The sequence below is a fragment of the Budorcas taxicolor genome, chromosome 1, assembly GCF_023091745.1.
Source record: "Budorcas taxicolor isolate Tak-1 chromosome 1, Takin1.1, whole genome shotgun sequence".
In the NCBI taxonomy this organism is placed as follows: Eukaryota; Metazoa; Chordata; class Mammalia; order Artiodactyla; family Bovidae; genus Budorcas; species Budorcas taxicolor.
The window spans coordinates 48,258,199-48,277,975 of NC_068910.1; the positions used below are offsets into that span (position 1 = coordinate 48,258,199).

General features: G+C 42.6%; 1 protein-coding gene across 1 annotated transcript in view; it reads left to right on the top strand.

Annotated features, from left to right (window-relative positions):
* Positions 1 to 7,492: 7,492 nt before the first annotated feature.
* The window catches only part of SCN11A (sodium voltage-gated channel alpha subunit 11), a 77,642-nt gene continuing 65,357 nt past the window's right edge, over positions 7,493 to 19,777 (top strand). The window contains exons 1-5 of the mRNA XM_052648062.1: positions 7,493 to 7,759; positions 10,729 to 10,847; positions 11,817 to 11,918; positions 14,595 to 14,723; positions 16,332 to 16,435. Of these exons, the coding sequence (XP_052504022.1) occupies positions 7,493 to 7,759; positions 10,729 to 10,847; positions 11,817 to 11,918; positions 14,595 to 14,723; positions 16,332 to 16,435 (721 nt within the window). The remainder of the gene's footprint in view (positions 7,760 to 10,728; positions 10,848 to 11,816; positions 11,919 to 14,594; positions 14,724 to 16,331; positions 16,436 to 19,777) is intronic.

Below are 19,777 nucleotides of genomic sequence, written 5' to 3' on the forward strand. Positions count from 1 at the left end.
ATCAGAGGCAGAGACCAGGTACCAGGATACACGGCTTAGGCAATAGGGTCCATCAGGTGATTTTCCTCCTTTCAAGTGCTCTGAGAGGGCATGGGGTAGAAGATGGTCAGCTGGCTGGCCTGGTAGGTGCTTGCAACCCTGGACTTTGAGTCAGAAACTGGGCTTTTCTAGAAATGATGTGTTCAAGTCGTGGTCTCCATCTGAGGCTATGGTGCAAATCCTCCAAACATTTTCTGGATTCCCTGTGGCCAGTTAACTTAATCAGAAATTGATATACATGAGGGTGTTTTTTTTTTTTTAGAAGAGCTAGTACCTAGCTTGGGATTGGCTTTGGATGGAGATCAAATTGTGTTAAAGTCTGTACATGTTCGCTTTCTTTCTGATCTTATGGGATCTATGAAGGAGGAAGAGTATGTATATATTCTTGAAACCCGCATTAATGAATATGACTTATGCATCACAAAAGTTGGAACTTGTTATGGGGACCACCGCCCAAAATGGATGAAAGGGCATCCTGTAGAGTATAGTCACCATTGGACTCTCGGGCTTGGGTGAGTGGGAGGGTGTCATGGTGGGACCTGTGGGATGCCTGTGGGAGTGACATGTGAATGGTAGCAGTGAGGCTGATGTTCAGGAAAGAACGTCACACACAGTGAGGGTGCCATCCACCCAGCTCAGCTGGAAGCTGTGTGGCTTTTTTCTCCTGACTTCCTTCTGTCACCTTCTTGGAATGTCTTAGCTTAAGTATAACAAAGTAGGCAGATAGGTAGAATTGCATGAATTGAGATTCTCCAGCACTTATGGGATCATAGGCAAGTATTTCCATTTCTCTAAGCCCTGTTTTCTTTTGTAAAATGTGGATGATATAATAATATCTACCCTGTAGCTCTCTTGGGAAATTATGAGAGATAATCCATTTAAAGTGTTTGACAGTGCTTAGCCCATGGCTCAGACTCTTATTAACCTCAGGGTGGACCTTTGGCATTTTAGATTGTGTGGACCAGATCCATGCCGAAAGGTTCTGGCTGTACAGCTGCAATCCTTTTGTGACTTCCTCTCACTGATTAGGGAAAAGTGTGAGGGTCGAGCTCCTAGAGAAAACTAGCAAGAAACACTAGTCAAAGGAAGATGTAAGGTTAAAATCTCTGTCTCTTAAGAGAGGGATTCGGCTTAATTCCAGATGAATATTTCCTTTCAGAAATCCCCCAAGGATAATATTTATCTCATCAGATTGCTCTGAGGATTAAATGAGATAATAATTTTGCCTGGAACAAGATAGACATCATTAAATGACATCTATCATTGTGAAAATGTTTGAAATGTCATGTAAACTGAAAAATTCACAGGGTGAGATGGCATATGTATTGCAATGAGCGCTATGTAAATATATCCACAAGAAGACTACAGAAAAGAAATCCCCCCCAACTGTTAAAACTTGCATGTGGTCGGTAGCTTTGGTTTGTGAGGGATCATTTCCTTGTTTTCTAAATTTTCTTTAATGGATGATTCTATCAGCCCAAGCCCTAGCAGGAAACAGATGGCACATTCAAACTGGGCATTTTTGAGGATGTTTTATCTAAGAGACATTTTATAAAAGTTCAGACAGAGTTACAGTAACAGAAACACGTTAGAGTGCTGTTCTCAGGTGTGTTGAGAGTAGGGTGACATTATATTCTACATCTGACGGGGAAGGGGAATGTGCTATAGAACTGGAAGTGAAGCTGTGTGGATAGAACCAGAAGGGAAGCTGACAGGAACTGTGCCACATGCTGCCATCAGGAAGAGAGTTGGGAAAGAAATCCCTGACCCCATTCTCCCCATTCTCTGGGTCTCTTGCCGGTGCCTCCCATTGGCCAAGCTCAACCAGAAGCCAGAGTTCAAGGGACCCCAGGAAGGGGGCTCCATGTAGATCAGTTCATGGACATTGAGTAGGGTGGGAAAGGATGGGGAGAGACCTGTAGAGCAAACTAAGATGGCCAGCACAGTAAGATTATGTAGCTGTTGTAATTATAGGTAAAATCATAAACAAGAAAGAAAAGCCTTTTGCTATCCTCAGTGCTTTCACACCATACTCTTCTGACTTCTAGCCTTCATAACCATGCCTTCCTCTGGGCTCCCAAAGCCCCCGGTGCTTCATCTACTGCAGCTGCACTCATTGTGTGGCTTCATCCTTCGTGCTTGACTTACTTGATTCCCCACACCATTGTAAGACCCTGGGGGCTTGTAAGACCCAGCACATGAGTGAACGAACAATTGGAATTCAGATCTAAATAACTCTATAAAGCTATAGATTTGAATTAAGGTCTGGAGCTACTTAACAGAGCAGATTCCTGATGAATTTAGGGTCTCTGCTTAATGGAAGTGAGGCCTTTGCCCTCCTTCCTAGGTGAGTGTTTGTTTCTGTCTATTTGGTGGGAGTGGGCCCATGAGCCTGTTGAGCCCAGACAGGCCCTCAGAGGCCCTGACAAACGGCTCACCACCTCACTGGCCAGTTTAGCCTTTCACCTGATGGGGGTCTGGCAGAGCATTCTCACGGGGCTCCCAGTCTCCAGGATTGCCTTGTGTCAAATCATAATTCACACAGTCTCCTGGTTTAGGACTATAAATTGAGATTAAGCTTGCTTCCTTTCTGACGCTAGGAGATTTAGAGCCTGTCTTTATACCTGATATTTTGACTCTCTATTTTGAATTAGAGAATGTTTTGAGCCCTTGAAGAATTTTTACAATCTTTTTTCAATCCTATGAAAGTCACATGCATGCATATAACTCAGATAGCTCTGGAGGAGGAAATGTTGGGAAGGATCGAACATGAAAAATGAAATGTTTCCACCTTAACCTATATATCTAGTTTACTTTTAACCATTTCAGTTTTTTTTCAGTCTTCTGGTCACTGTCTCACTTAACTCTAAATAATTCTCTTATATGTCTACTTCTTGATTGATCAAGTTTAAGTAAAAATTATTGAATTGTGACTGTGTGTGATGAAGGATTTAATTCCTTACAGTAACCCTTCTGCCTTTCTCATGGTTTCTTCCAGTTTTTGTTCCCTGTATTTCTAATTTGGTTTTGCACTTAATTTCCTGTGTAGTTTTAAGGGATAGACTTGTACTGCTAGATGTGTTGACCTTCCATAGAATGTTTTAATTCTCTTAAGTGTTTAGGATGAGGAAGTTGGTGCCTCTGAGCTTCCCTTCATCTTTTCTCTCCAACTTCAGCTTGTAACATTATTTTATAACATTTGTAACATTTTGAAGTCTATCCTGTAATTATAATTAATTTTTCTTTATGTATCAGATGATTGCTAAAAATAAAAAAAACTAATATGATATAATGATTTTTGTAGCTACAAGTCTCTAAAACCAAGTACTATATTTGGACCCTTAAAGAAGGGGGTGGGCTCTGATATCACTGACCTTCTGCTGCATGAAGGAGAATGTTCTAAGTGTCAGGTCACATGGACTCTCTTTTTTCCCCTATCCTTATAATCTGTTGGCTGCTCAGATCATTTAGTTGGCCTCATGTGTAAAACATGACTTTTTGAAGAACATTTTATTTTCATGAAATTTCTAATTATCTTTCTTTTCTTATTAATAAGCCAGTTTCTTAATCATATATTTTTGTTAGAGAGAATTTATTCTTTATTCTTGAAGACTTTTTCTTATGGTGCTCTGATTTCTAATTCTCATTGGATAAAGACCACTGAGGTACAGATATCCTGGAATAGTTTTATTGCACTCTTGGGTTGGGTACAGTATACCTTGGAGCCCATGCATCCTCCATTTTTTGATTCTCTTTTTGCTGTTTGGGAACATATACTCAGTTTTTTGGGTAACGAATCATTTAATGCTAGAAAAACTTGCCTCCATGCTTGAGTATTAATGAGGCTTAGGAAAAAATTTCACTTAGCTAATTTAATTCTTTGTGGGCTTCCCTGGTGGCTCAGATGGTAAAGAATCTGCCTGCAATGCAGAAGACCTGAGTTTGATCCCTGGGTCAGAAAGATCCTCTGGAGAAGGAAATGGCAACCCACTCCAGTATTCTTGCCTGGAAAATCACATGGACAGACGAGCCTGGAGGGCTGCAGTCCACAGGGTCGTAAAGAGTTGGACACTACTGAGCAACTAACACACACACAAATTAATTCTTTAATGAATTTTCCATGCAATGAAATTATTTTCTGTACAGAAATTTTCAGAAGTAAATATTTTTGTATTTGAATGTTTCCAAATTTTATCATTTATAATTTGTGCCATATTGATTTGATTAATTCATTACCTTAATTAATTTTGCATTGCAGCCTCTGTTTCTACAGTCCAGTTTTCCTGAGTCTACTTCTGTTAAAGAGTATTTGATTCTTCCATCAATTTTTTTCATTTAATAAGAAAATTTTACTGCATGTGATTTTATTTTATCAGATTTGAGTCGATAATTTTCATAAACTCTTCTTTTTTCCTGGGTCAGTTTTTGTGGTTTTCAGTGTTACCTTTTTTTTTCTTCTTTAGACAGTTTAGTTTAATTGTCGTTATTTAAAAGAAGAATGCCAAAATAATTGTGGCTTAAGATTTGAATCTAAAACTTGTGTTGAACAGCTCTTGAATACGTGTCATTATATCCAGGTTATTTTCCAAAGCTCATGAGAAATTATCCTCTATAGATGCAAATGCTAATTTATACATATTTATTATTGTTGGTCAGAAAATTCTTCTGATTACATTTTCCCTAATGGTTTCATACTTCCCCCCTCCTCCCAGTGTTACCTTTAAGATGTAGTTCTTTAGTTATTACATCGTCTGTAACAAATTTTGGTGTGTGCAGTTTCAGGGGGTTGTCAGTTTCATTTGTTATTTATTATTATTATCTCATTATCATGTCAAGAGCCCTCCGCAGTATTTCTTGCTGCAACTTAGCATAAAGTCTAGTTTTTGTCATCAAGTGTCTTTACCTGGCTCAACCATATTATAGGATCGAGTAAAATTCATATGCTATTTATGGCAAAGGACTTTATGCTTGTCTTAAATGTCTTTTATGAGCTCTAGAGCTAAATTCAGTAGAGTATCATATATGCTTACTTCATTTATATAAATTCAACTATACACGTTTATGAGAGAGAAGAGAGGGGAGAAATAGAAGGGGAGAGGAATGGAGCGATGGGGAGAGAAGAGAGAGTAATTTAAATAGTATGGCCAGTTCCATCATCTGGGCACATCTATTACGAGCTTGACCCTGAATGAGTGGAGGGCAGAATCCTCCGAATCTATGGTCCCAGGTTGGGTTTCTGTTGACATACAGCTCACACCTTGTGAATATTACATTACCCTTAGTGTGTTTAAAGACATATTTATGTTGCCTTTATTATGACTCTTAAACACAATCCAGCTACTTTCTTCACTGAAGAAAGAGTGACTTGTTCTGGCACTGGGAGAAAACTGGCAGTACTGAATTTGTTGACAAATGAATTGAGATGCCTCTTCAATATGGTACCCCCCTAAGGCGTGCTGCGATTCATGGGGTCGCAAAGAGTCAGACACAACTGAGCGACTGAACTGAACTGAACTGAAGGACACGACTGAACTGACTTAGCAGCAGCAGCAAAAAGGGATTTTCAAGGGAAATTTTAGCCATGTTTTTAGTGTGTTTTTTTTTTTTTTTTAATGTGCTGTTTTCAGAGCCTAATGTGTATAAGCTGTGATTTCTTTGTACTGAAGTGCTTCTTGATTCTCTCTGCTTGCAGATCCCGTCGGTAGCTTCAACTCCATGTGTTTTAAACTGAATCTGCTCACCGGTAGCTTTCTCCTTCCCTAGTGCTCTCTATGTGAGTGAGTGGCACTGTTGACCCACTTGCCCAATCCAGGAGCCTTGGCTCCTTCCTAGCCCTCAAATCCAGTTGTTTCTTAAATGACTCTCAAATCCATCTACTCCATTAGGTCATCCTCAGTGGTTATGACCCGTTGCACGGTTTCTAAGCTCACTTCTCCTCTTCTAGCCTTCTCAACTCCTTCATCCCTTTATCCCAAATCTATCCATTCTCACCAGTAAGAGGGATATTAAAAAATGATAGTGTTACTCCTCTGTAATAGTAATAACTCAAATGTTAGCACCCTCCGCTACCCTCAGGGTGAAGTTCATGATCTTTACTAAATATTATAAGCCCCCACATGCTCTCTGATGCTGACTGACCATCATGCTTCACAAAAATCTCCACTCTGGGCAAACAAGACCTGTTGATGGATAATGTGCTTTTTCAACCATGTGTCTTTGTTCATGCTCTTTCCTCTCCCTGCAACACTCTGATGTCCCTTATTTTCTTCTCTGAGACTTACATCTCCTTCAGGTCTCAACTCAGACATTAAAGCCTTGGTAACCCATCCCTGATTCTGCAAAGCTGCTTAGATACTCATCCTCTATTACTTTCCTAGAGTAGCATTTGTCTTTTTCTGTTATAATTTCATGTCTTTTATCTGTCTTCTCCACTACAGCAGGGCAGCATAACTGTAGTGCCTGGAGGAGCAATGGAGGTTTTTTCACCATTATCACCTAGCACTGTGCCTGGAACAGGCACTGAACACATGGTTGTTGAATGAAGACACCAGTCCTATGTTGGACTCCCCATTGTAATTCCCTGGAGAGGTGTAAGAATTAGTCCTAGATTGTCATTCAGTAAATTAGAAAGGAAGAGGATGCTTGATATGGAGAATTAATGCATTCAACTGAAACACAATTTTTTTTTTTCTGAGTCTAGTTTTAAGCCTGAAGCTGTGGAGAAAGTCCTTGTAGAAATTACTATCCGGGATAAGGGCTGGCAGAGCTATTATCCTATGATAGAGTGACCCTATTGGCTTTGGCAAACCCTTTTTGCTTTCTTGGAGTCTTGCTTCTGCCTAGTCTGGATCTCAGAAATAAGGGAGCTGGCATAGGATCATAGAGGATAGTATAAATGTTCATGCCCATGTTTATGGCTCTTTTGTTTCTATCCCATCACATTTCAAGAACTTTGCTGACCAAAGGTGAAGAAAGACTCATGAACTCATAGTTTTGATTTTACAACCCCCAGTTATGGTCCATTTGATTTCCTGTTCCTTCCTCTCCTGTTCATATTGTGACCACTTGTCTACCATTAGTAGGTCCTATTTCAGTAGTTCAGCTGATTTAGTCTTATTGTCTTGCTTGGTGCTCAGTTTTACAGACTGAGCTTCTTCTGCTCATTGATCTTGAACTCAGCTTCCCACCTGTTCCCAGGTCCTTCAGGAATGATGTTCTGCTTTGGTCTCACGTATGCCCCAAATTCTTGGTATATCCACAGTTATGGTCCACCTTCCTGATTTTCCCCACAGTTAATGAGCTCCCAAGTCCCCCCATCTCAGTCTCAACTCTGTAGACTCCATGGTTCTATCCATGGAAAGTAGAATATCAGGGCAGAAATTAGAGTGTGATCTCTACCTCCCAGATCTCTCTGAGAATCTATTTACTGCTTGTCTCTGTCCCGAGGGTGAAGATGGATGACAGGTGCTACCCAGTGATCTTTCCAGATGGGAGGAATTTCCGCCCCTTCACTCCTGACTCTTTGGCTGCAATCAAGAAGCGGATTGCCATCCAAAAGGAGAAAAAGAAGTCCAAAGATTGGAAAGCAGCAGAACCTGAGCCTCGACCTCAACTCGACCTAAAGGTCTCCAGAAAGTTGCCCAAGCTTTATGGTGACATTCCCCGTGACCTGATAGCAAAGCCGTTAGAAGACTTGGACCCATTCTACAGCAATCACAAGGTACCTCTGTGAGGAGACGGGAGTGTTCTCACCACAAAGTATAACTGGCATTGCAAGGATCTTCTGGGGCTATAAAGAGGCCAGACCCCACTTCTCCTTTGCTATCACCCTGTCTTTGATTTCATAGTCCTAAGAATGGCTTTCAGTACTAACTTTCTCTCTATAATAATGCATATCTTGGAGAAGATAAGGACTAGGAGCAGTAGAAGGGTAAAATGGTGTCAGGAAAGAACTGGGCTAGCAATCAGAAAGGTTGAATACAGACCATTTCAAGTGCTTGAATTTATAAGTTTTGGCAAATAATTTCACTAATTATCACTTTCCTAATCAGTAAAATGAGAACAATGCCTGCTTTCCCTTCATTACAGCATAGACATGCGATGGAGGCACTTTATAAACTGTAAAGCATTGTGCTGATATGAAGGATTAATACCACTGTCCATGAATGTCTGTTTCAGCAACTAGAGTTTACCTTGAGAAACTCTTAACCAGTAGGCTTTTTAGGTTATTAATATGAAGGTCAAAGCCCCAAACCAACACTTGACACATAAGAGGAGCTCAATAAATAAAGTTTAAGAATATTGTAATCAAGTGGGCACATGCAGATTATATGTAAACTCCATGCCAATATGTGATAGTCTTGCTGTTTTATCTACCTAGATGTAGGGAAATTCTAATAAAAGTTTCTCAAAGAGGGTCCTGAATGAGGAAGTGTGAGCTCAGGCTCTTCTGATGGCTGGTTGAAAACGCAGGGCAGTGAGGAAAGTCCTCTATAAGCCATCCCCTTTCAGGAAAGACTCAGAAGACTTTGCCATCATCATTTCACTGCATGATCCAGCAGAGAATGGAAAACCTACTTTGCCAGACTGAAGACAGGGAGGAAGGAAGCTGAGGAGTTTGGGGCAAGTCCTGGAAAATATGGCATGCTGAGGGCATCCTTTGTGGGCACCCATGAGAAACTGACTTCTCCAAAGAAAGATTGCCTGGTTTGTATGTCCTTGAACTGAACAGATGGGATTACCAGGCCAAATGAGGACTATGTAATGGAGGAAAGTGCGGTATGAGTGGGAAGAAAAAGAAAGGAGAAAGGAGATGAAGGAACAAAAACACTTCAATATCTCTCCTTCTCCTAATGCCCCAGGATTCCAGGGACTTCTTAGAGGCAGAGTCATTGGAGATAAGTTAACTCCAGGAGACCTCCTTCTGCCTCAAGCCTGGGTAGGGAACCCAGGAGGAAGGCAGCAGCTTGGTGTGTTATGGACAGTCCTGGGAGGACAGACTCTGTTCCAGCTGGGGTGGATGTTCTAGGACCATCTCTTCTAAATCCAGGTCCTCCCTTTAAATCAGGAGACATGATACTTGTTCAGAGCTCTTACGCCCACAGCCTCACATGCCAGTGCTCTCAGCACTCCTGTGAGCTATGGGTGGTGTCATTAGCACTTCACCTTACAGATGAGGAAACAAAGCCTTGATGGGGAAGTGGCTTATACCAGGTCAAGCAGCCAGTTAGTGGTGGAGCTGGGACTCAAACCCAAGTGTTCTTTCTGTAGTCACAGGTCACTTCTTATCTTTCAAAGCTTCCATTTTTGAAAGAGAAAAGGGTGGAGATGTGTCAGCAAGCAGACAGGAAATACCTATATTTTAAATCATTAAAACCTTGGCAAGTGTAGTTAAATACACCATTAGTTGAAATATTTAAAGCAGTCAGAGGAGGCATTAATAAAACATCAAGATCAAAGGGCACAGAAATAGAGCCATATCATGCCACCTATTAATCCGGGTGACCCACCTCAGGGAGAGGTTTACTCTCTGCCCTAAAATCATCTTTCTATCCAAAGGAAGTATACGGAATCCCCAAAGTGAGTCTTAGACTCCTGGGCTCATAGCTTTCAAGGAATCCTGTAGCCCAGTTCATTTTGTTATGGGGGAAAAAGAAAACATCCTAGTCCACATTTTCCCTGCTGCCAGATGGCCAGCAGACAAGTTCCATAGCTCAGTGAAGGAAGCTGATGCTTGACAGTGACGGAAGTTCTGGTCCCTCAACCAAGGTGGCAGCTAACCCGCTGTTTCTGTGCCTGGATGACAAGACCTGTCTTCCCTGTCTGAGAACATGCTGAATTACATGTCAAGGAGTACTTTCTGCAAGTCTGAAAAGAACAGTGACATGGGAGATGGGAATGACCCTAGTTCTATGAAGGCTTTTATAACTAACAGCCTTGGGAACCCGTAAGGGGACAGCAGATGACTTTTATATGGAAAGGGGATGGTTTGAAGGCTGATGTTAGAAGCCTGTGAGTCGTTGGTTTTGTCCAGAGGCAGCTTCATGCCCAGAGCCCAGGAAGAAATGCAAGGAGGAAACAGGTGTTTTTCAGCAGGGCCCAGTTGAACACTTTGGGTGAGAAGTGCACCATTTGGTGGGTCTTTCCTGGATTTTGCATCCCTGGTTATACTCATGACAAGGCAGCAGAGACTCCAGTGAATGTTCAGTTCTACTACTGTCTCTTCAAGTTCTCTTCTAATTCTCATCTCCATAAATAGTCAATACAAAGGGTTTTATTTGACTCAGTTATTACTCTTTATCTCTTTTTTATTTGTTTGCAGGGCCCATGCACTTCATTTCTGTGGCCTCCAGAGTATGTCACTGGGTGAAAAGTCCATAGCTCAACAATTATTTTAGACGTAAGGACTGACTTTCAACAGATCAGAGTCTTGGGGCTCTGAGAGAGACCCAAGCCACGTGGGTGGGGGAGATCTACTGGCTTCCAAAGTGACAGTGTAAGCTGCTCAGAAAGTACCTCTGGCTTCAGAAGGTAACTCTCCAATCAGAAGCTGCTGTCATAATATGACAAGCCATACCTCAACCTATGGTTCCACTGAATTTTCTCCGAGATAAACTCATGATGAATATTGTTTTGTCACTGCATATAATTCCTGTTGTGTGGTTTTTTGCTTTTTTTTTTTTTTGGCAGACATTTATGGTGTTGAACAAAAAGAGAACAATCTACCGCTTCAGCGCCAAACGTGCCTTGTTCATTTTGGGGCCTTTCAATTCAATCAGAAGTTTGGCCATTAGAATCTCAGTCCATTCATATCCTTTTGTTGCTTCTTTTACTAAGTCCAGGTCATGGGAAGCATGCACAAGCTCTAGGGGTTCGTGTGTCTATTGAGTGGAAACAACCCATTCTTTCAACAAATACTGGCTGAGTGGCCCCACTGCATGGCAGGCAGGGCTGTGCTGGGGCTGGGCCCCCGTCTGGGACCCTGAGGCCTCGGAGGAGACGAGAGGCTCAACTGGGCTTGGGAGGCATCAAGAATGGCCTCCTGAAGAATGGAACATCTAAGCTGAGACCCAAGTAAAGGTTGTAAACTGGCAACCTGTACACCGAGTTTAGCTGATAAATGAGTTGTGGTAGAACTACAGTGTTTAAAGCTTTTTTGGAAACACTTTCTAATGTTAAAAGTACAGATTTACAGGGGATGAGAAGAAACCTGGCAGTTTCAGATGGGAGGCGGGGGAGATGTGAAAAAGACAGGCGTGGGTTGGTAGACATAATGAAGTACTGAGGAAAACGGGAAGGAATATCTATTTAAGTTGGGTTCCCTAGAAGCAGAGCCTGAGATGGGATTCTTAATTAAGTGATTTAGTGGAGGAGTGCCGTCTGGAAAAGGAAGACGGGAAACATCATGGAGCAAAAGGAGGAGCCAAACAAGGACAGGGCCTTAGCTGAGTCTACATCAGGCATCAGCCTGAGCCCACAGGGATCTTCAGAGCATGGATTGTATCACAGAGCTGCCCCACCTGAAAGCCAGAGGGCGAGTTTTTGCAAGTCTGTAGGTCAGACGTGTGGCAAGGGCATGTAGCCTTGCAGGGTGAGAGGCTGCCATTTGAGGACAATTCTTCAAGAAAGGGGGTAGCTGTGGGTTGTTCCAGTCAACACTCACAAAAGACAGATGCTTCTGCAGAAAGGGGGCCCTGCAGGGACCCCTGAAGCCTCTACGACAATAACCAGTGACATGGGCCATCCTGTAGTGCACCTGCCTTAACAGCCCCGCTCACATTGTTCAGCATGTTCATCATCTGTACTGTCATCATCAACTGTGTGTTCATGGCCTTAGCTCATCAGAAGGGCAGCATTAGCGTGAATGTTGACAATGCTGAGTAAGTATTTTCCTGCACACATTTATCCTATGTTTTTAAGCAAATAGACCTTAAAGAATCATGATTACATCAGAGTTTGGCTATGGAGAGAAGGAAAAGCCACCCATAATCCCAGATCCCCAACACCAATGCTGGCAGAGTCAGTTTCATTTTGCAACTTTCTCAGAATAGAGTCTTAGAAGTGGGTTTACTAGCTGGACATCCATGACCCTGACTGGATACCCTAACTATGGTTGAATTGACAGTGACACACCCAAGTGGGCCTGATTTGCCTGGAGGGGTGAAGTCTCCCTCTCATGGAGAACTCGAGCGCTGCTTCCTGCTGGTGGGCATGGTTCTATTCCACAGCAGATGTCATTTTGGTCTGCATGTACCACCATTGGCCAGGCTTCTGCTAGAAAAGAGAGAATGGTAGGGTGAGAGGTGGAAGGCCAGATGGCTAGACAGAAATTGCAGTCAGAGGTGGCTGTCTCATTTGTTTGAGATCTGGATGAAAACTTGCAGAATTGTGCTGCTGCTGCTGCTACTGCTAAGTCGCTTCAGTTGTGTCCATCTCTATGCGACCCCATAGACGGCAGCCTACCAGGCTTCCCCATCCCTGGGATTCTCCAGGCAAGAACACTGGAGTGGGTTGCCATTTCCCTTTCCAATGCATGAAAGTGAAAAGTGAAAGTGAAGTCGCTCAGTCGTGTCTGAGTCTTAGTGACCCCATGGACTGCAGCCTACCAGGCTCCTCTATCCATGGGATTTTCCAGGCAAGAGTACTGGAGTGGGGTGCCATTGCCTTCTCCATGCAGAATCCTCCATATCTGTAATTACAGCCTTTGTTTAAAAAGACCCATAATTTTTATAAATTATACCTGAGTTTAAAAGATGGCATCTCAGGGTACACAGTAATTACTCTTCTGTGTTTATTTGTCACCTGAAAGGTGAGCAGTTAAGAAAGAAGCTGAAGCAGGAAGTAGCTCTTTCCCAAGGCAGCCTCATGACCGTTTTCTGCTCTTGTAATTAGCTGCTTTAGGATTTTTCAAGTTCCTAAGACCTTAGTTCTTTAGCTTTGAAGGCTAACAATGACTGGATATTCTACCAGAAAAGGTCCACTTCTTTTAATTTGAACCAGCAGATTGTTCAAATGAATTGTTTCTGTCCCAGATGTGGGACCAGTATGTGTATGGTGTGTGTGTGTGCACACCAATCAGCACTTTTTATTGGAATTATAACAAGAGAAATAGGGTATTATGTTTTGGAGGAGGAGGAAGGGGAAGAAGGGAAATAAATTAGAAGACAGAACATGATGGACTAAAGGAATAAAATGGAAATAGTTTTTTTTTTAAGTTGTGATAAAATACACATTACCACAAATTTGCCATTTTAATCACTTTTAGGTGTACAGATCTGTGGTATTAAGTACATTCACACAGTTGTGCAACCATTACCACTCTCTGTCTCCACAACCATTTTTCATCTTGCAAAACTGAAACTGTACTCATTAAATAATAACTCCTCATTCTGCCTTCCCCTCCCCCTGGAAACCACATTATACTTCATGTCTCTATGTGTTTGATTACTAGTTTAACCTTTGTCTTTTTAAACTAGTTCATCTCCCTTAGTATATGACCTCAGGGTTCATCCATATTGTTGCATGTGACAGGATTTCTTTCCTTTTCAAGACTCAGTAATATTTTATAGTATGTATGTACCACATTTTATCAATTTGTTCATCTGTCAGTGGACATTTGGGTTGCTTCTACCTCTTGGCAATTGTGAATACTGCTGCTATTAACATGGGTATGCAAGTATCTCTTCAAGACTCTGCTTTCAGTTATTTTGTATATATACGTAGAAGTGGGATTGCCAAATCATATGGTAATTCTAATCTTTTGAAGGTTCTTCATGCTAAATATTTTCCATGGTATTTTCACTATTTTATAATCCCACCACTAGTACACAAGAGTTTTAATCTTGCCACATCCTCACCCACACTTACTTTCTATTTTTTTTAAAAAGTGGCTATTCTAATGAGTATGAGTGCTATCGCACTGTGGTTTTGATTTGCATTTTTCTGATGATTGGTGATATTGAACATCTTTTCATAGGCTGGTTGGCAATTGGTATATAATCTTTAAAGAAATGTTCATTCAAGTCATTTGGCCATTTTAAAGTTGGATTATTTAATTTTTTTTTGTTGAATTTGTAGGAGTTCTTTATGTAGTCCAAATATTAACCTCTCATCAGATATATGATTTGCAAATATTACCTTCTAGGACTCTGATAGTTTCATGTCTTACATTTAGCTGTAATCCATTTTGAGCTTAACTTTTGTACATGATGTAAAGGTCCAGCTTCATTCTTATAAATGTGGATATCTAGCTGTCCCAGTACCATTTGTTGAAAAGACTGTCCATGTTGGCTGAAAGTTTTCTCAAGAAAATGGCTATGAAGCTAGTGATTTAAAAACAGCTTTGCAACTTTATTCATGGACCTGTTTATCAGAAATCCGAAATATCAGAACTTGCTTGAGGACCTTGCCTTTCTGAACTCTGATTTGCTAAGACCGTAATGTTAAATGTCACATTAAAATGGAATCAAACCTCATGAAGGTCAGATCAGATAGAGGGGCTCTCTGTGTGTCACATCACTTATCATATTTCTTCTTCTGGATGATTTGCTTTGTAGGTATGTCTTCCTTGGGATTTATTTATTTGAAGCATTAGTTAAAATATTGGCAAGAGGTTTTATTCTGGATGAGTTTTCTTTCCTGCGAGATCCGTGGAACTGGCTGGACTCCATTGTCATTGCAACAGCGTAAGAATGTTAAGATTTTTGCTGAAGAGACTAGGGGTGGGAAAGAAGCCCTTTGGCTTCCATCTGGGTTCTGTGTGGATCCACATGTGTGGCTGAGTACAGCCAAGTAAAGCCTAGAACTCTTGAGTGCAGTGTTGGTTGGCACTGAACTGCACCATGTAGCCAACTGGCCAGAGAACTTCACACACGCAAATCCACTTCATCCTTTCTATCTCTTTTTTTTTTTTTTTCCCCTGACCAGGGACTGAATCTGGGCCATGGCAGTGAGAGTGCTGAGTCCTAACCACTGGACTGCCAGGGAATCCCCCACAAATCCATTTCTGGTCCAACACGCATGGTCTTACTTTTTCAGCCATTTACTCACCAAACACTGACCTGTTACGGGGCCAGGCTCTGTGGGCCCAGCATTGTGATAATGAAGAAATATCATGCATGATTCTCACTCTGTTCGCAATTCAGAGGGGAAGTGAAGCATCTGTGTGTGTGCTTAGTCGCTCAGTCGTATCCGACTCTTTGAGACCCCACGGACTGTAGCCCTCCAGGCTCTTCTGTCCATGGGATTCTCCAGGCAAGAATACTGGAGTGGGTAACCTTTCCCTTCTTTGGGGGATCTTCCTGACCCAGGGATCAAACCCAGGTCTCCTGCCTTGCAGGCAGATTCTTTATCATCTGAGCCACTAGGGATGTCCAGTGAAGCATGACCATTAAACCTGCTACAGTTAGTGCTAGCATAGGATGCTGTGTGTCATTCTGGCTGTCAGAAGATGGGGGAGGAACAAAGGGGTCTAGAACGTCTCTGTCTACTGAAAGGTCAAGGAGTTTCTGTCATGTTTCCTTCTAGAAGTGTTACCATTTTGGCTCTTGTATTTAAGTTTATGGTCCCTTTTGAGTTAGTTGTTGTGTATAGCATGAGTGAGAGCTGAAGTTCTTTCGAAGGAGAGGACATCAATTTGGCATCTGAATGATGAGCAAAATAAAAAGCAAGAGAAAAAATGGCCCATTGCCAGCACAGTAATAATAAACCCAACCTTATTTAATTAGTACCAGCCCATTGTCTTAAGCACTTTGCATATATTTTTGTTTAATATTCACAAAAGCCCTTTGAGGTAAGTACTAGTAATTTCAGAGTTTTACATTTCAAGGTCAATAGTCAGATGTTACTGAGAGGTGGTATAGTGCAATGGTGAAGAATATGGGCTCTGGAGCCAGACTGCCTAGGTTGCTTCTGGACTTGGCCACATGGTTGAGACCTTAGGGAAGTGTACTGGGGCCTGGAACTTGGTAGCAAATCAGTAAATGTTTAAGTTGATTTCTGTTATCCATGAATGTAGCTACAGCTGCCACAACTATTTCAAGGAATCCCCGACTATGTCCAAATATAAAGATCAGCTGAGAATAGTCTCCTGTGCAATCTATGGTCCCTGGATCTACAGCAATAGAGAATGACACTGCCAGGTCCTGAGATGATGGTGGGGCTGGAAGGGGAGGCTGCAGATTTCATGCTGGTGGACAGAACCCAGGCTGTAATTACTTGTGGCTTTTGTGGAGATGTGTAGGACAGATCCATGACTGAGTAAGCCTGGACTTTCCTCGTGCTTTGTCTTATAGATTTGTGTCATATTCTCCATATATCAATGCCAGCAGCTTCAGTCTGTCATCCCTACGTACCTTCCGAGTATTCAGAGCTTTGAAAGCAATTTCAGTAATTTCAGGTAAGTCACTCTAACTTTCAACGTTGACTCTTAGCAGAAGAGAATAGTTAAAATTTCTAAATATGTCATATGTAAATCAAAACCTAACAAACAATGCTGTTTATTCATTTATTTCATCAGTCAACAAATATGTATTGAGCCCCTGATACCCTCTGTGCTACCTGCCTGGGATATATCAGTGAGCAAACAGACAAAGTTCCCTGCCTTCATGGAGTTTACATTTTAGGTGGGGGATTGGGAAATGGACTTACGCGATAACTATAATAAATAAGTAAATTATATGGCATGCGTTTTCAAAATGAAATGGAAAAGTAAGTAACATGATGGCTCTTGGAAGTCATGGGGTTCAAGGAAACAGGTTGCAGTTTTCAGTGGGATGGTTAGTATAGGTGTCAATTGGAAAGGTGAGATGTGAGCAGATTTGAAGTTGTTGAGGAGGTTTCACAAGCAGACATATGGGAAAGAGTATCCAGAGCCTAGGAAGCAGCCAGTCCACAGACCAAGGGATATGAAAGATGTGGATGGGGCTGGAGCAGACAGAGTGAGGGACTAGGTGGGGGAGGAAGGGCCACAGAGGTGAAGGGGAAGCACCTAAGTCCCAGGAAGTCTTGGGCTTTCCTCTGAGAGAGATGGGAGCCATGCAAGGGCTTTGAGCAGAGGAGTCCCATGACCTGATGGCTGTAGAAGGATTACTCTGGCTGTTGTGTGGGGAACAGAACTCGGGGGAGCAAAGGTAGAAGCAGGAAGACCAAGCAGGTGGCATGTTGGTTGCCACGGATGCATGCTGCTCAGATCTCCTGCTGCAGGGAGCGCAGCTGATGAATGGTCCCACTGCCCCCTCTCTGGGTTCACCACTGCATTCATGCTCATGCCAAGACCTGCTTTCCCTGCATCTGGGGAGCGCTAGTGCAGGCCCGCCCCTAAAGGGTATGGGACTTCTCTCTGGGGGACTTTGACTCAGGGGCTTCTCAGCAGGGTGAGACTACCTCCCACATGCACTGCAGTCTGAAGCCCTTCCTATCTATCCTGCTTTCTTCCTGCTCTCCTTTTCCAGATGTCAGCTCTGGGTCACAGTCTGAGGCTCTCTCCGCCCTCCATTCCCTCCCTTCAGACTATTCCTCACAGGCATTTCCCCCCAGATCTCCTGTAATCTGGTCTCAGAGTGTCTACTTCTCAGAGGGCCCAAACTGACACATGGGGCCACCGCCATAATCCGAGCAAGAAGCAGCAGTGACCTCAGATCAGGCAGAAGAGGAGTAGGGGAATGGTGGTCAGATTCTGTACAAATTTAAAGGTAGAAACAATGGGACTTTCTGGCAGGTTGATTGTATACATGATGTGAGCAAAAGAGGAGTCAAGGATGAGTCCAGGTTTTTCTCTGAGTGACTGGAAAGATGGAATCATCTCTGAATGAGAAAAGGAAGACTGTGAGAGAAGCAGGCCTCAGGGGTCAGATTGGGGGTTAGCTTCAGACACATTCTGTTTGAGATGGCTATGAGGCATCCAAGTCAGAGTATCAAGTAGGCAGTTAGAAATACAAGCTGATGTTCAGGGCTGCAGGTATCATTTTGGAGATTAGAAGACTATAGATGATATTTAGAGCCATGGAATCTAATGAGGTTACGAAGAAAATGAGCAGAGACGGAATGTAGAAGAGGACGCAGGACTGACAGCCACGAGGCCCTGAGACCCTAAAGGGGAGGGGTGAGAGGAAAAACCAGCAAAGGCGATGAGCAGGAGCCACCAGTGAAGTAGGAAGGAGAGGAAAAGGGGTCTCCTGGAAGCCAGATCAGCTCTGCGATCAGGGTGAAGCCTAGGATGGGTTGTAAAATTCCAGTTTATCAGAAGTGAGGTGATTGTGGCAGAGTCTTCTCTACTCCTTCCCCTGTCCTCTACAAAAAAGTATTAGAAGGTATTCTCTCTCTGGACTCCTTCCCTCCCCTCTTCTTCTTCCCTTCTTCTTCTAGTCTCTTATCAGAGCTCCAGGCAATTTGAATCTTTTTTCACACAGAGGTAGTAGACTATTTTTGGAAACTCCAGAAAAACAACTGCTAGTGACAAAGAAACTGACAGAGGATACTTTATGTAGAACTTGCCTCTCTTTCCTTTTCCCTTCCTCTTTTGCAAGGTGGACCTTGGTTTCCCAGGTGGATTTGGGGGTTTCTGTCTGCACTGAGCCCCTCATATTTCATGTGGATAAAATATAAATATACATTCAGGCAGTCACTTAGCAACTTTTTGTGTTCCCTTCTTCATCTCTGAGCAGGTAAACACACTCTCCATTTTGACTCATGAACCACGTGCAATCCCTGGATACTTTTGTTTTTTAATTTACATTATTTTAATTGGAAGATGATTACTTTACAATATTGTGATGGTTTTTGCCATAGATGAACAAGAATTGGCCATAGGTATACATGTATCCCTCCATCCTGAACCCCTCTCCCACACCCCTCCCCACTCCATCTCTCCAGTGTGTCCCAGAGCACTGGCTTTGGGTGCCCCGCTTCATGAACTGAGCTCGCACTGGTCATCCATTTTACATATGGTGCACACATGCTCAGTCATTTCTGACTCTTTGCGACCCCCCGGGCCATAGCGCACTGTGCTTCTCTGTCCATGGGATTTTCCAGGCAAGAATATTGGAGTGGATTGCCATGCCCTTCTCTGGGAATCTTCCTGATCCAGGGATCGAAGCTGTGTTCTCTGGTGTCTCCTGCGCTGGCAGGCAGATTCTTTACCACTGAGCCATGATGGTAACTGTACATATGATAATGTATGTCTTTCAATGCTGTTCTCTCAAATCATCCCACCCTTACCTCCTCCCACTGAGTCCAGTGCTTTTTTCGGAATGAAGAGTGTAAGATCTTTTATGGGGCTATGTAAAAATAATTCTGGAATCACAGCTACCTTTCATCCAAAGCATCTTGCTTTGGGGAAGACACAAGCAAGCCTCTTGTTATAGATAAAAAATCAAGCATAGATGAGGTTAGAGTATTTTCATGTTTGGTGCCCCTGACCATGCAGGGAAAGCACAATCTTGGCATGAACATGAGTGCAGTGGTGAAGCCAGTGAATGTCCCAGCTCAGCCCAAAGTCTCCTCCTCATGTAGCATCACCCTTGGTGGGAAGGTCATCACAACGGACTTGGCCTCCCATCAGATGCTGCTTTGTGTTCTCAAGTTTACCATTCATGGTTTATGCTGATCAGCTGAAACTTTGCCACTCAGTGTCATCTCACACATTATAGATGCCATCTGCCAATTTCTTTCTCCAGAGAGCAGAACCCATTGAGAGCAGAGCCTGTGAATCAGTATTGTACTGGGACTGACTTGTTCTCAT